Source organism: Phyllostomus discolor, chromosome 5 (assembly GCF_004126475.2).
Source record: "Phyllostomus discolor isolate MPI-MPIP mPhyDis1 chromosome 5, mPhyDis1.pri.v3, whole genome shotgun sequence".
Lineage (NCBI taxonomy): Eukaryota > Metazoa > Chordata > Mammalia > Chiroptera > Phyllostomidae > Phyllostomus > Phyllostomus discolor.
Genome location: NC_040907.2, coordinates 17,273,441 through 17,290,047, shown reverse-complemented (window position 1 = coordinate 17,290,047; position 16,607 = coordinate 17,273,441). Strand labels below are relative to the sequence as shown.

The following is a 16,607-nucleotide window of genomic DNA, read 5'->3' as shown; positions in this document are numbered from 1 at the left end:
ATTTTATTTATATATTTATGTATTTATTTGAGAGAGGTAAAGGGAGGGAAAAAAAGAGGGAGAGAATGTCCAAGAAAAACATCAACTGGTTACCTCTTGCATGCCCCCAACTGGGGATCTGGGCCACAACCCAGGTATGTGCCCTGACTGGGAATTGAACTCACAACCTTTCATTTTGCAGGTTGGTGCTCAATCCACCGAGCCACACCAGCCAGGGCAGTAATGTTTTCTTCAAGTTACAACGTGGAATCTGAAACCACATAAATGAACTATTGTTACCCTGCTACATTAAAACACATTGGTCTGTTTTGCATTATGTATGGGTCCTTCAGGCATGTGATTTTGTTATATCATACATTGGTCATTTTCAAAACAGTGACTCATGGTCTGCTCTTGCTCTCTCTTGAGTAAGCCTGCATCCTTTTCCCTTCTTCCAGAAGCATACTTTTACCCTCATTCTCCTAAGCTTCAAGTGCCCTTCTTTTGCCTCTGTAACTTGTTTTCTGAGTACATGCACCCCAGATGACTCAATCTATCTCTGTGACTTTCTAAATAAACTTTCTCTATGATTTGAAAAACAAAAGCAACAACAAAAAAGTGACTCACTCCAAATGTTAACATTCATTATACAGTATTGTTGACATTTATTAACATCACCACAGCTCTCATCAAGAAAGTCTCTTAAGTACTGAGAAGCTATCAAGCTTATGGTGGCAGATACACATTTTCATATTTATAAACTTAAAAGCTCAAATATTATCCTTGGCAACAAATACAGTCAGTTGCTTTTTTTTTTTTGGAAGTTACAGCTCATTTAATTTGTTCTTAAGAAAATGTCTGTCAAATACCCACATTTGAATAACCATAGTTTTCATCTACTATTCTTTCAGGTGGCTAGTTGTGCTTGCAACTCAAAAAACCGCACAAGTGCTTTTCCTCAAGACAGCCATCATAGTTCAACATGCAGCAGCATGACTTTAAGGGTGCATCCTACCCCACAATAGAGAATATTAAAGAGAGATGTACTCAAGGGCTGAAGTTTAATAAAATTAGTAACTTTTAAGTTCTGCTTCACATCAAGAACACTTTAAGTAAAATGGTTCTTTTTTTGTTGTTGTTACTTCACATGCATGGCGTGAAGAATTCAGTGACAGTTTGATGCTATGTCTTAGTATTACTGTGATGGCAGTTTGAGCCCATGGATGTCTTTGGAAGAATCATGGGGATTCCCCAGGGGTCTGCAAACCACACCTTGAGAACCGCTATTATAGACTATCTGTATGTCAGTGATCCTCCATTTTTATCCCAGTCATTGCCTCTCTCCTGATCCCTGACCTCCTATACCCTGTAACAAAGACAGATGTCTTTACTCACATCAAAGGTCAAGTCCCCTGCTTAAATTCTGAATCCCATCCCTACCAGTCTTCCCCATGACTTTGTTCCTTCATTCATTCTGCTCTTTTCCTATATGAGCAATCCCTTCCTCTCTCATCAACATACAAACATGCTCTAGCATTTCTTCCCATTCTTAATAAGTCCCTCCTTTAGGGGATCCCACCGACTCCTTCAGCTACTACCCCATTTCTTTCTTTTAAAAATAGTTTATTTTATTGATTAGGCTATTACAGTTGTCTCAATTTTTTTCTTCTTTGCCCACTGCACCTGGTCCCCTTGCTTCCCTCCAGCAATCCCCCCCTTAGTCCATGTCCATGGATTGTGCATAGAAGTTCTTTGGCTTCTCCATTTCCTATACTATTCTTTACATTCCCCCATCTATTTTGTACCTACCAATTATGCTTCTTAATTCCTGTACCTTTTCCCCTCATTCTCTCCCCTCCCATCGATAACCCTCCATGTCATCTCCATTTATATGATTTTGTTCCTGTTCTACTTGTTTGCTTAGTTTTTGTTTTTGTTTAGATTCAGTTGTTGATGGTTGTCATTTTACTGCTCATAGTTTTGATCTTCTTTTTCTTAAATAAGTCCCTTTAACATTTCATATAATAAGGGCTTGGTGATGATGAACTGCTTTAGTTTACCTTGTCTGGGAAGCACTCTGTCTGCCCTACAATTCCAAATGATAGCTTTGCTGGGTAGAGTAATCTTGGTTGTAGGTCCTTGCTTTTCATCACTTTGAATACTTCTTGCCAGTCCCTTCTTTACCTGCAAAGAAAACAGCTGACAGTCCTATGAAAACTCCTTCGTAGGTAGCTCTCTCCTTTTCTCTTGCTGCTTTTAAGATTTTCTCTTTAAACTTTTTAATTATGATGTGTCTTGATGTTGCCTTCTTTGGGTCCAACTTGTTTGGGACTCAGTGCGTCTTGGATTTGTATGTCTATTTCCTTTGTCAGATTGGGGAGGTTTTCTTTCATTATTTTTTCAAATAAGTTTTCAATTTCTTGCTCTTCCTCTTCTTCTAGCATCCCTATGATTCAGATGTTGGCACATTTGGAGATGTCAAGTCTTCTTAATCTCTCCTCATTTTTCTGAATTCTTGTTTCTTCATTCTGTACTGGTTGACTATTTATTTCTTCCTTATGCTCTAAAGCATTGATCTGAACCCCAGCTTCCTCCCCTTCACTGTTGGTTCCCTGTGAGTTTTTCTTTATTTCACTTAGTGTAGCCTTCATTTTTTCCCTTATGTGTTTGCCGTACTCAGTGAGATCTCTAAGCATCCTTATCACCAGTATTTTTAACACTGCATCTGACAGGTTGGCTATCTCCACTTCACTTAGCTCCTTTTCTGGAATTTTGTTCTGTTTTTTCATTTGGGCCATATTTCTTTGTCTCCTCAATTTGGCAGCCTCCCTGTGTTTGTTTCTGTGTATTGTGTAGAGCTGCTTTGACTCTGTCAAGGCATACCTGTTACATTGTAAGGGGTGGAGTCTTAGATATTTGACAGATGGTTCTGTGTGGAGGGGAGGGGTCTGAGAGGGAACAATGCTGCTTGCTCAGTTTTCTCCCCATTTCCAGTCACTTCTCCACTTCCTATATGTGACTGGTGCCCTTCTAGCTGCTGCCCTGGTGCTGAACCCCAGAATGGGTGGGTGTGCATTCATTCTAGGGCTATGGGGGTCCTTTAAATGGACTCTTCTGAGAGACCGAAGATTCTTTTGCTGCCCCAACCCACTCCGGTTTTACCCTAAAAGTTATAAGGCTTTATTTTCTCAGCATTGGAACCCTGGGCTGCATGGTCTAGCCTGGGCCTGGGATGGCTCGTTCCCCAAGTGACCCTCCCGGTGTTTATCTACCACAGGTGAATGTGAAACCACTTGTTCCACCAGCCACTGTCACTGTCTTGCCATTGCTGCCACACTGCATCCTCTCTACCCTGGCACCCCATCTCTGTCCCTCCTACCCATCGGGATGAATATTTCTTCTTTAAAACCCTTGGTTGTTGGACTTCCATACAGTTTGATTTTCTGGCAGTTCTGGTTGTATTTTGTTTTACAACCAGATTAATAGTGATCCTTCTCATGGTTGTGCAAGGAGGCAAAGTGTGTCTACCTATGCTTCCATCCTGGCCGGAAGTCAACAACTGCACCATTTTTCTGCTTCCTTTTGCAAACAGTTGTTCAAGAGTTGCCTACATAACTCAATAAAGCTGGAGTGGAAATGACTATGAAGGGAGGAAGCTAGGGAAATAAAAAAGATGTTATTCTTCCTCCCATTTCCTGAAATGACTCCCTGTTGGCTAAGGCCAACCAGAAGACAGAGGACAAGAGAGAACACTGATATATCTCTGCAAGTCAGCTAGCTGCCCAGGTAGTAAGCCGAAGAAAGGTGAAAAGCAGATGTACAGCAGCAAGAGAAGATACGTTTTAAAGTTTACTCTTTTTACTGCTTACATCCTACCATTCCTTTCATCTGGGAAAAACATTTGTCATAAATAAATAAACAAAAACAAATTTCCATTACTCTCTAAAACAAGAAAAAGAAAAAAGAAAATTGTCTACACTTGTTGCTATTTCTTCACTTCCAATTCATTCCTCAATCTACCCTGCAATCTAGCACCATCCCCAACACTCCAATAAAACCGCTCTAGCCAAGACCACAGTCCCTGTCTGTCCCCATCTCACTTAACCTTCAGGAGCACCGAGTACAAATGAACACTCCTTCCTCGAAATACTTCCATTACTTGGCCTTTACACTCTCCTGGTTTTATTTCCTTTCTACTTCACTGACTACTCTTTAGTTAGCTTTTTTCCCCTCCTTAGCTTGTAATAAACTTCTGAAAGCTGGAGTGCCTTAGAGCTAGGCCTTTGACCCTATTCTCTAAGACTCTGTGGGCATTTGAGGTCTTCAGATTTCTCCCTCGAGTCCAGAGCTCTCCCCCATTTAGTACTGCCTACCTGACATCTCCACAAAATTATCCAACAGGCTTCCAAACTTAACAGGTTGAACCCCCGATTCTCTCCCAACGCTATTTTTTCTCAGTCTTCTTTCCAACTGTTCTCACTTCTCTAAGCCTTGTAGGAGGCAAAGCTGGGATTTAAACTAGATCTTTTTTCCCCTCTAAACCTGGGTACTCCCCTTCATACTATGCACTGCTACTACAGGTCCTGGGCAAGGTGGCCTTTAGACAAGCGCAAGTCTAAACGGTTCACCTTAACATATTTATTTCTGAGTTCCAGGCCCTGGGAAATACTAGATGGAGTCCTGTTTTGTAGTCACAGAAGTTTCCAAGTCTCTTCTGGACTGAGTTATCAAGCCAGGAAGTGAAGGTAAAGATAAAATGGACTGGGTGGAGGCACAGCTGAAAGAAGCAGCCCAGGCCGCCAGGAGTCAGTGTCTATTCGGCATCCCTCACAGCAGGGTTTCTCATCCTCCACATTATTGGCATTTGGGGCGCATGATACTTTGTGGCACTCTCTTTGTTGACCTGTGTACTGTAGGCTGTTTAGCAGCAGCTCGAGCCTCTATCCACTACATGCCAGCAGTACCCTTCTACTTGTAACAACCAAAATTGTTTCTGGCCGCTGCCAAATGTCCCCTTCGAGGTAAAAATCTTCCATATCCCTCCTCCAACTGCACTTGCAGGGATGTACTTTGAGTTATGTTCTGAAGGAAACATGGAGAGAAACTTTAAAAAAAAGGATAAATAATAACAATATGCCCTGGCTGGTGTGGTTCAGTGGATTGAGTGCTGTGCCTGCGAACCAAAAGTTCACTGGTTCAATTCCCTGCCAGGGCACATGCCTGGGTTGCAGGCCAGCTTGTACTAAAAGGTAACCAATCGATACTTCTCTCCCTCTATTTCTTCCTCCTTTCCCCTCTCTCTAAAACAATAAAAATAAAAAACAATAATAATAAAATAAAATACATAAAAAAGTATGTCTTCAAATAATTTTTAGAGGTATAGGAAAACTATCATAATATAAAAGTATAAAATGGTTTATCAAACTGTATAAATTGTATAAGCCCTATTTGTAGGGAAAAAAATAACATAAGCATGGACAAAAGCTGGAAGATTTAAGAAATCTTAATTGTTATTTTATTGAATTAGCTTACTATGCTATGATCCAGGCACTGTGTTAAGTGCTTCTCTCCAATCTTCTAATTTAATCGTCACAACAGTTCTCAGTTATTGCTCTATTTTACCAATTAGGAAACTCGGGGTAACTTGCACATGGCTATATAGCTGTGGAGAAGACAGGTCTTGAAACTAAATGAAGCTCCAGTGCCCATCTCTTAACCAGTATTCTGCTTCATAACACACAGAAGTAGTACACCACACATTAACAATGTTTACCTCTAGATGGTACATGTTTCTGGGTTTTTTTCTATATTTTTTACTATGATATTTATTACTTCTATAATCAGAAAAAAATGGTAAGTAAAAGTTGTGAAGACTACTTGATAACATGGAAAAAATAATTATTACATGTTAACTTAAAAAATTCAATGTAAAGTATGATTATAATTATGTAAAAATATGCAGGAGATAAAACAAAATATATGCCCTGGCTCAGTTGATAGAGTGCTGGCCTGGGAACCAAAAAGTCAATGGTTCGTTTCCCAGTCAGGGCACATGCCTGGGTTACAGGCCAGGTACCCAGTAAGGTGCATGCAAGAGGAAACCAATCTATGTATCTTACGCACATGAATGTTTCTCTCTCTTTTTTTCTCCCTCCCTTCACCTTTAAAAATAAATAAATGAAATCTTTAAAAAACAAACAAAACCCCCCCCCAAAGTATATGAAATGCTAGTAGTAATTGTATTACAGAGAAGGGACTAAGAAGTAATTTTTACTTATCTTTTCCATATTACTATTTATGTAGTTATGTTTTATAATGGATAAAAGTTTATCATGAAAAGGAAGCAATAACAATCACCTATAATCTTACTCCCTTGAGATAACACTGTTAACATTCAATAAATTTCTTTGTAGTCTTTTTCTAAGACCAACATGATACAAACACTAACCTGAAGGAACCAAAGAGAATTCTTACTCAATATGCAAATAACACTAAGTTGGACAGCACAGTTAAAAGCTGGATTCCAAACATGATCTTGAGGAAGCAAAGGGAATGGAATTAATATTACGGCATGTCTCTGGCAGACACAAAGAAAAAGTAGAACTTCTAGCCCGAAAGCCTGGCTCTCCATGGCCTGGAAAGGACGACACCAAATGAGGTGCTTGGCCTTCCTAAACTTTCTCCTTTAGTAATAACTATTCCCCACCTAGCTCCCCAAAGCATTTCTTTGAAGCTAAAATGTGAAAAGGACAGTATATGTAGGAAAACACTTTGTAAATTCTAAATTCCTGTATAAAGGTAAGAATCATTATTGTTCTAAGCCAACAGTAAAAACAGCAGCATGCAATTCAACCAATTTTTCCAAGCACAAAGCAAATAATTTCTGTGTGACCACGTAAATAACTAATCTTGATTCAGATTTACCTACCTAATAAAACTGCTGGAAAGGAGAGATAATCTTTAGGTATGACCTGTAGAGAGAAACTCGTTTATGACTTGAATAGTGCGCCAAGAGGGTTCTCTGCAGGCAAAGGGAGGAGAGCCAGCGTCTGCATCTAGGGAAGCAAACTGGGTCTCTTACCTGCAGCTCTGCTTCCAGGCCCAGCCGTCTGATAAAGGGGTCAGTGACATGGTAGCGCCGTTCAAAGCTCAGGGCACCCCGCTCCTGGGGGACAGAAGCAAATGCAGTTTCATTGATTTAACTCAACATGGTTTACTATGTGCCTATTGTATATCCAGCACTGTGCTGGGCACCACAGGAGTTAAGAAAGATAACAAGAAATCAGCTTATGGGAGCTTGCACTACAGTTGGGCAGAAATTAGAGAATAATAGAAGAGTATATAAGTACTAAATTGTGCTTGCTGGATTACAAAAAAAAAAAGGCAAAAATAAAAGAAAATAAAGAAAAGAAAAAATTGGAAACAACAAATAGGGAATGTTTCCATATTAGTTTGGAGAGGGTGGGCATCCTCTTCAGGACACATATTGTGTGAGCTATGTGAAGAAAAAATAACTTGTTATTATAAGTACAAATGGTCTTTGCCCTTGAGGGCTACCTCTAACGAAATCACACCCCTCCACACATACAAATGGGCAAAGTCTGAAAAATATTCAGGGATGCAGAGAAAAATATATGAAACACAGACTACCATGCATGAAGTACATGGCTCATGAAGAGGCATACACTTAATCCTTCTGGATCGCGACCACAGCTTAGGCTATATGCCACTTATTTTTTAAAAGGTATTTAATTAAAATTTTTTTTAGTGTTGAGCCTTTTCAAAGAACTTTCTTGTATTCTTTTGGATTTCATTCTCGAGATCAGCCAGCCTACAGGCAGACATTATTATAAGTTAACAGCCCAAAGGGAAATGGACAGTATCATTTAACAACAGAAAACTGAGGCACAGGGAAGAAAAATGACTAAAGTCTTCCAGGTAATTAATTAGGGCAGTGGTGAGATAAAGCTCCTGACCCTCCTCTGCTTAGGGTCTTCCTAGAAGCACATCATGTCTTGACTGAATCTCTTCCACTAAACCCCTGTGCTCCTTTACTGAGGGTTTCTTTGACAAAGCCTGTACTACCTCGCTAAATGAACTTGACTGCTAGTCATCCATTCATCTTACAGTAAAAGTGTCTTCTATGTACATCCTGCAGAGGACAGGTATAGGCTTTGGTACAGGAGACCCTTGAAGAAGAGTCCCAGGTTCTGTTTTATGTTCAACTTAGCAGCTGCAGCAACATGAAGCAGCTACATATACTTCTTCTGCAACCACCCTCCACACATACTTACACACGTGCCCAAGCATGCACACACATGCACAGAATATTGATGGCTCCCCTCTCTTACCATCCTCCATTAATCTCAGCAGCCCATGTACACACACTTAGACAAAGGAGTCTCCATCAGTTAATTTCATGTTCTTGAGTAAAAGAATATGGGAATCAAGAGACATTGATTCTAGTCCCGAGTCTGTCACTAATTAGCTATGTGCCTTTAGGCAAGTCACCAACTCTACAACTTGGTTTCTTTGGCTGTAAACTGAACCTACGGGGAAGAAAGGACCTCACGTTCTGGTTCAGAGGCCTGGGTTGCTTACCTTGATCTGCCTGCGGATGAGGTCTCTCGTTATGTTGACTTTTGCCATCTTCTCTTAATGGATTCAACGGAAGGAAGCTATATAAAGATCTTCAGGACCCTTGAGCATTCCAGCAAAGCCCAGGTCCACGTGACACACATTTAATTACCTGAAGGGAAAAAATCATCAAACCTTGGGGGATGAAATAAGATGGCTTTGGAGCCTTGATTTTACCCCTAGAACAGCCTATCAGCCCCCACCCCCAGCAAACTGGCCATTGCCTGTGATTTACAACATGGTGTAGAGCTGGCCCTGCTCTACAGTGTTGAAGAAGCTGTGGAGGGTGAAAGGCATAGGGGAAGAGGGAGACGATGCCTCACAGCCACAGAAAGTGCTAGAACAAACACTGAATAAATATACTTCACCAGAAAATGGGGGCTTGGATATGTGTATGAAGGCAGATAGAAGCATATCCTGAAAATAAGAACGTGGTACACAGTGAGAAAGAGTCAAGTTTCACTTGCTTATATGCATCTGTGGCAACCAGTCTGAGACTTTTAATTATGCTTCAAATACCTGACCCTCAACTTGGCTCTCATCAAAACCAAATCAGTATCACAGACAGAACACACCTCCTTTAAACAGATTCACAGAATCAAGGAGTAGACGGGAGATGTAATGGGACCATTCCAAGATCCAATCTGATAAAGAAATCCCTTTTTGATATTCTGATAGGTATATGACCTCTTAAAGCAACCTCTTCCTGTTTCACAACTCTGATGGCTAGAAAGACCGAGTAATCTCATTTCTGATAATTTACCACAAGAAAACTCAAAACATAAGAAATAAAACGTTCCATACCCAAGCATATTCATCACAGATTTTGTAAAAGTAAAAAAAAAAATTTGCTAGGCCTGGCTGGCATAGCTCAGTGGATTGAGCATGGGCTGCGAACCAAAGCATTGCAGGTTCGATTCCCAGTCAGGGTACATGCCTGGGTTGCAGGCCATGACCCCCAGCAACCACACACTGATGTTTCTCTCTCTCTTTCTCCCTCCATTCCCTCTCTAAAAATAAATAAATAAAATCTTAAAAAAAATAATTGTCAGATTACATAGGTCATACTGTTAAAAAAAATTTGCTGTTCCAAGTTTCCATGATTAAGAAAGGGTTCAATAATTTATAGCCATGTTATATTTTGCGGTATTAGAAAAGCTACCTAAGAAAGAAAAAGGCTTACATCACATCTAATGTTTATATAACATGATGTTCTTTCAATAAATAGTATTATTAGTTATCTTCTTTTTTCATTGCCATCTCTTTCTCGTAAACTTTTTCTTATGTAAAATTTCAAGCACAAACAAACTAAACTAGAATAAGAAGACGACTTGCCGAATGCCCATCCCCAACTTTGGTAATTATAAACATCTAGCTGGTCATGTTTTACCCGTAACTCCATCCATGGATTCCCCAGAAGAATTATTTTAAATCAATTCTCAAACACATTTCATTCATGTATATCTAAAAAATAAGGAGTTATAAAAAAGTAACCATAATACCATTATCATACCTAAACAATTAACAATACTTCATTGGTAACATTAGTCAATGTTCAAATTTCCCCACTTGCTCAAAAATGTCTTTTTATAGTGGTTGTGTCTGAATTAGGACCCAAATAATGTCCACACATTGTGTTTGTCCCTTAACTTCCTTGTAATCCATGACAATTCTTCCTTCCTCTTCATTTTTCCTGTCACTTATTTGTTAGAGAAATCATGTCATTTGGTCTGGAAAATTTCCCACATTCGGATCCACCCAATTGGATCTCTGTGGGCTCCCTTAATGTGTTTCTCTATCCCCTTCATTTCCTGTAAACTGGGATGGAAGGATGCAGGTTCAGTTTGTTGGCAAGAATACTCACAGTTGATACTGTGAACTTTCTATTACATTCTATCAGTAGTCATATACGATCCTTTGCCTCTCTGTTTGTGATGACGATTATATTTTAAAAAGGAAATACAGGGTGAGCAAATGTCGGTTTACAGTTGTTCATATGGAAAATAATATAGCAGTTAATGTTATGCACCTGCTATATACTAGGACTTTGCTAAGTGCTCTATATTTATTCATTCAAGAAGCTTCTGTTATATGCCAGCTACTATTCAGGCCCAGGGATACTGCAGTGATTAAAACAGGCAAGTTCCTTACTTTCATGGTACTTACATTGTTACTTACATTGTATCAGGAAGGGATAGATAAGAAACAATAATGCATATAAAATAAGAATATATCCAGTAATGAAAAATGCTATGATGAAAACAAACAAGTTGATAGAAGAGTGATTGATGGGCTGCTTGTAGACTTGAGGTAAAAAAAATGCCCATTTGTGGAGTTTTCTGGCTGCTCAGCATTTGAGCCCCTTCCTGTATTTTGGTAATCCCCCTGACTCTGATGGGAGGCAGAGCACCCTCCCGCTGTGAAGTGAAAATGGTGGAAACTAAGGCTCTCTTTCATAGGAGCACTCCCTTGAAACTATGAGAGGGGACCCCCCCAAAAACCCCCTCAGAATTTATTTATAAAAAATTATGTCTTTATTCTTACATGTTTAAACTTCATTCACCTTCAAAGTTCCCTCCATATGATGCAATACACCTACCAAGACATTTTTTCCACAGCTCAAATCAGTTTTTGAACTCATTAATTTTGATGCCTTTTAGTGCTTCAGCTGTTTTTTGTTTCACCTATTCCACACGGGCGAATCGTTTCCTTTGAGGATTTTTTTCATCCGGGGAAACAAAAAAAGTCACTCAGGGCAAGATGGGGTGAATAGGGAGGGTGGGCCATGGCGGGTAGGGGGGTCATGCCATTTATGGTCAAAAACCACTGAACACTCAGAGCAGTGTGGACAGACGAGCTTGTAAATCACCCATCATGAAATGGACAAACACACTAAAGGAAGTCTTCAAAAAGAATTCACTGAAGCCGAACGCAGCCTCTCACAACACCACCATCTGGTACACTGATACAAATGGGTTCTTAAAGCACTCACCTCCCTAGTGGGAGAAGCCTATACTAAAAAGGCTCACACTCCAGAAGATAATTCCGGGTTTTTCTGGGGTCCCCCCTCGTAGAGTGTGTGAACACGGCCCTGGCTCTGCCAACCTGACACATCAGACCCAGATCTTAATTGGGATCTGGTGTCAAAGAGTAAGAGGACACGGAGAGTCTTTGCTGGCAGCAAGGGGCAGCTATAATGGCCACGCAGGTGCAGGGAGCTGGTTGTAGTGGCAAGAGCTACATAAGAGGTAGCAGTGACCTCATGGACTGGTTCTGTAAATGATTTTGACTGTGGATCCTGGCTGCTACCCAGTTTCTTTTGTTCTAGCCCATTCTTCAATCCTGGCTTTGTAACCTTCCATGATGTTTCACGAGTGTCCCTAATATCCTTTCAATTAATCAGCCGGAGTTTTCTGTTGCTGACAACTACAAATCCTGCCTGATACAGACAGGCTCTGTGAAAAGATGACTTTTAAGCCAAAACATGAATGACGAGAAGTCACAAAGAACTGGGGGAGGACCCTTCTGAGCAAAGAACTAGTGCTAAGGCCATAGCGGGAGACTGGTTCAAAACGCTTGTATGGTAGATGCTATTACTATTATTTTACAGATGATGAAATAGAGTAATAGACATGAAACAATTTTCACAATGTTACACAGCTAATAAACTGGAACTGGAATAGGAACTCAAACCCAGAATTGTATGCACACTCTTCACCACTATGATACATAACTTCCTAGAGTAATGATCATTACGAGAATCTACCAAAGGAGCCAACTAAATAGTCGCTGGTCATTATTAATTTTCTTAAAACATTAACTGGGAATTTACCAAGTATCAAGCACCATGCTAGACATGAGGGAATACTGAGATGAAAGAGACAGTACATATAACTAAGGCAGCAGAGTCAAAGGCAAAGGGCTTTAGCTAACATTGGTGTGTGGCCTGGAAATACTAAAAGGAACAACACGAGGAGCCCTGGTGGCTCAGCTGGTTGAAGCATCATCCCCATACACCAAGAGGTTGTGGGTTCAGGTCCCACTCAGGACACATACCTAGGTTGAGGGTTAAATACTCAGCCATGGTGCTTATGGCAAGCAACCAATTGATGTTTCTCTCTCACATAGCTGTTTCTCTCTCCCTTTCTCTCTCCCCGCCCCCACCACTTCCTCTCTAAAATCAATAAAAAAAAAAAATATCCTCAGGTGAGGATTAAAAAATTAAAAGGACCAAAAGGAGGAAAAAGCAGAGAAACCAGACAAACAAAAAGACACTACAATGCAGGTAAATGATAAAATGGAAACTGGAGTTTTAAAATAATATCAGACTAATATGCAGAGGTTTCAAAAACCAAACATCAAGCTGTGACAGTGTGGCACCTTTGGTTGGGGGTCATCCTGAAAAGCTAAGGACTGCTGGTTCAATTCCCAGTCAGGGCACATGCCTGGATTGCAGGCTCGGTCCCTGGTTGGGGGACATACAAGAGGCAACCGATCAATGTTTCTCCCTCACATCAACCTTTTTTACCCTCCCTTAATCTTTCCCTAAACATAAATAAAATCTTTAAAAAAAAGCATAAACTTGCATAACTCAGTTGGCATTTTGGTGAACATTTCTGTTCCCACCCTAAGAAGAAATCACTCATTCTGGGGCATGGCCCAACTCCCCTCTGAAGGAAACAGGAATTCACTGCTTTCTGCAAACTTTAGAAGCAGACAAGCACAAATGGAAATATTTTTAAGTAGGGATTATTTAAAAGGTTAAAAGACATGAGGGTATTATCAGGAAAGAAATACCCTCATATCTACCAAGAAACATAACTAGTTTCCTACTTCAGTTCAAAAGTCCCTCAAATACAAATAATCAGATCAATAAATGGTTATTTGAATATGGAAAGGTTTAATCATGGCCAAACTTTAAATGCATTACTTTCAGGCTCTGAAACAGTCAATTCTACAAACTAAAGAACTCATAGGTATGGAAGGATATGAATGAATGACTTGAAATTCACAAAAGGAAGTTTTCTATGTATGATTAAACACTAAGAAGGACTACATCAAGGGGGTTTCAATCTCTGGTGCAACAAAGTACCTAACGTTCAGTTCTGTCAAGAGGCAAAAAAACTGAAGTAAGTGACTTCAAGTATCCAAAAAATAAAATGTTCAATGCCTACTGTGCCAGATACCAAGCTAGACTTCAAAAATACGGCAAAGAACAAGAAACACACAGACCCTTCTTCTCAAGAGCACACAATACGGTTATCATTAATTGAATATCATGACATTAACTGAATAGTACCCAGATCATATAGGTGCTCTACAGTGTTAGCTAAATCTGAATTCTCCTAAGACCTGTTATCTGTGTTCAGGGGCATGATTCCAACTATTCCCCCTTACTTCCTTCCCTTCCAGAGAAACTCCATTATAGGGTGGCGGGGTACAGAGAGTAGGATGTCTTTATTACCTCTGCTAACTTTGAAATGCAAGATCAGGAGGAAAAAAAGTGACTTTGTTGAAAACAAAGGAACTCCATATAAAACTATGCAAACTATAGCCCTGGCTGGTGTGGCTCAGTGGTCGAGTGCCGGACTTCAAATAGAGAAGTCGCCAGTTTGATTCCCACTCTAGGGCGCATGCCTGGGTTGCGGGCCGGGTCCCGGGAGGGGGTCAAGTTAGAGGCAACCACAGATTGCTGTTTCTCTCTCTTTCTCCTTCCTTTCCTCTCTTCTAAAAATGAATAAATAAAGTGTCACAGGTTTGATTCCCAGTCAGGGTACATGCCTGGGTTGCAGGCCATGACCCCCAGCAACCACACATGGATGTTTCTCTCTCTCTCTCTCTCTCCCTTCCCTCTCTAAAAAATAAATGAATAAAATCTTTAAAAAAATGAATAAATAAAATCTTTAAAAAAATATGCAAACTATATCCACAATAGCTAAAAGGTGGAAACCTCCTTTTGCCAAACGTCCATCAGCTGATGAATGGATAAACAAAATGTGGCACAGCCATATAACAGAATGTTATTTGGCCATAAAAAGGAATGAAGTACAAATACATGCTCTATCATGATGAACCCTGAAGATATTATGCTAAGTGAAGAAGCTCACATTAGCATATCATTCCATTTACATGAAATATCCAGAATAGGCAAATCCATGGAGATAGAAGTAGAGTTTTGGTTTATTGGGGCTGGAGGGGATGGGGGATAGAATACCCCCCATCTAAATACCTGTCTAAATACCTGTTTTCAATTATTTTGGATATATACCTAGGAGTGCAATTGCTGGGTCATAGGACAATTCTATGTTTAACTTTTTGAGGAATGGCCAAACTGATTTCCACAGCAGCTGCACCATTTTACAATCTCACCAGCAATGTATAAGGGTTCTAATTTCTCCACATCCTTACCACACTTGCTTTTTTTTTTTTGAAGCTAAAAAATCTCTTTTTTAAAAAAAACAAAAAAACCTGAACTGAGTCCTGGCTGGGTGCCTCAGTTGGTGGGAGAGTTGTCCCCTGCACCAAAAGGCTGCAGGTTCAATCCCCGCTCAAAGCACATACCCCGGGGGCGGGGGGGGGGGCACTGCACATAAGAGGCAACTGATAGATGTTTCTCTCACATCAATGTTTCTCTCTTTCTCCCTTCCCCCAAATCAATAAACATATCCTTGAGTGAGGATTAAAAAAAATTAAGATCATGCTCTCCCCTTCCCACAATACCTCGTGCTCTTTCTTTCTAACTTGGGCCTGGCATAACAGCTCCTGCAAAAGGAGCTATTGGAGGATGGAGAAAAAGGATGGAGAAAAGAAGGGCCGTTCTGCCATCGACGGGGAGGTGACCAGAGGGTACACCATCAACATCCACAAGGGCATCCATGGAGTGGGTTTCAAGAAGCAAGCCCCTCGGGCACTCAAAGAGATCCAGAAATCTGCCATGAAGGTAGGAACCCTGGATGTGCGCACTGACACCAGGCTCAACGGAGCCCCCTGGGCCAAAGGAATAAAGAATGTCCCATACTGTATCCGGGCACGGTTGTCAGGAAAACTTCAAGAGGATGAAGATTCACCAGACAAGCTCTAAACACTGGTCACTTATGTACCTGTCACCACTTTCAAAAATCTACAAACAGTTAATGTGGATGAGAAGTGCTGACTGTCAAATAAAGTTATAAAACTGCCAACAAAAAAAAAATTGAAGTGAAATTTACATAAAATCAATCATTTTAAGGTATACGATTCAGTGGTATTTAGTACTTTCACAATGTTCTGCAACCATCACCTCTAGCTAGTTCCCAAACATTTTCATCACCCCAAAAGAAAACCCCATACCCAAAGCAGTCAGTTTCTATTCCCTCTTCCCCCCAGCACCTGGCAACTACCAATTTGCTTTCGTATCTGTGGATTTACCCATTCTAGGTTTTTCATATGAATAGAATACCACCAATATGTGACCCTTTGTGTCTGGCTTCTTTCGCTTAGCTTCATGTTTCACACTCATCCATGCTGTGGCATGTATCAGCACTTCATTCCTTTCTATGCCTGAGTTAGCCTTGCTATGCCATATTGTATTTATCCATTCATCTGTCATCTGCTGGCTGTTGTGAATAGTTCTGCTATGAATATTCATGTACAAGTGTCTGTCTAAATACCTGTTTTCAATTATTTTGGATATATACCTAGGAGTGCAATTGCTGGGTCATAGGACAATTCTATGTTTAACTTTTTGAGGAATGGCCAAACTGATTTCCACAGCAGCTGCACCATTTTACAATCTCACCAGCAATGTATAAGGGTTCTAATTTCTCCACATCCTTACTACACTTGCTTTTTTTTTTTTTTTTAATTATAGCCATCCTAGTGGGTATTAAGTGGTATTTCATTGTGGTTTGGAGTTTCGTTTTGAGGTGATAAATATGTTCTAAACTTGACCATGGTGCCCTGGCCAGGTGGGTCAGTTGGTTGAAGCGTCATCCCATACTCTGGGAAAAAAA

At 40.3% G+C, this 16,607-nt stretch overlaps 1 protein-coding gene and 1 pseudogene across 4 annotated transcripts in view; one reads left to right on the top strand and one right to left on the bottom strand.

Moving 5' to 3' along the window:
- The window catches only part of WDTC1 (WD and tetratricopeptide repeats 1), a 65,118-nt gene that overhangs the window by 39,851 nt on the left and 8,660 nt on the right, over positions 1–16,607 (bottom strand). For 3 of the 4 annotated variants that reach the window (XM_028511138.2, XM_028511139.2, XM_036025574.1), the window contains 2 exons: positions 8,581–8,728; positions 7,061–7,144 (listed from right to left, as the gene is read on the bottom strand). In XM_028511138.2, the coding sequence (XP_028366939.1) occupies positions 7,061–7,144; positions 8,581–8,628 (132 nt within the window). In that variant the 5' untranslated portion in view covers positions 8,629–8,728. Of the gene's footprint in view, positions 1–6,907; positions 6,951–7,060; positions 7,147–8,580; positions 8,729–16,607 lie in introns of those variants that run through there. The other variant, XM_036025575.1, reaches the window with a different exon arrangement.
- Positions 14,250–16,124, top strand: LOC114496885 (annotated as a pseudogene).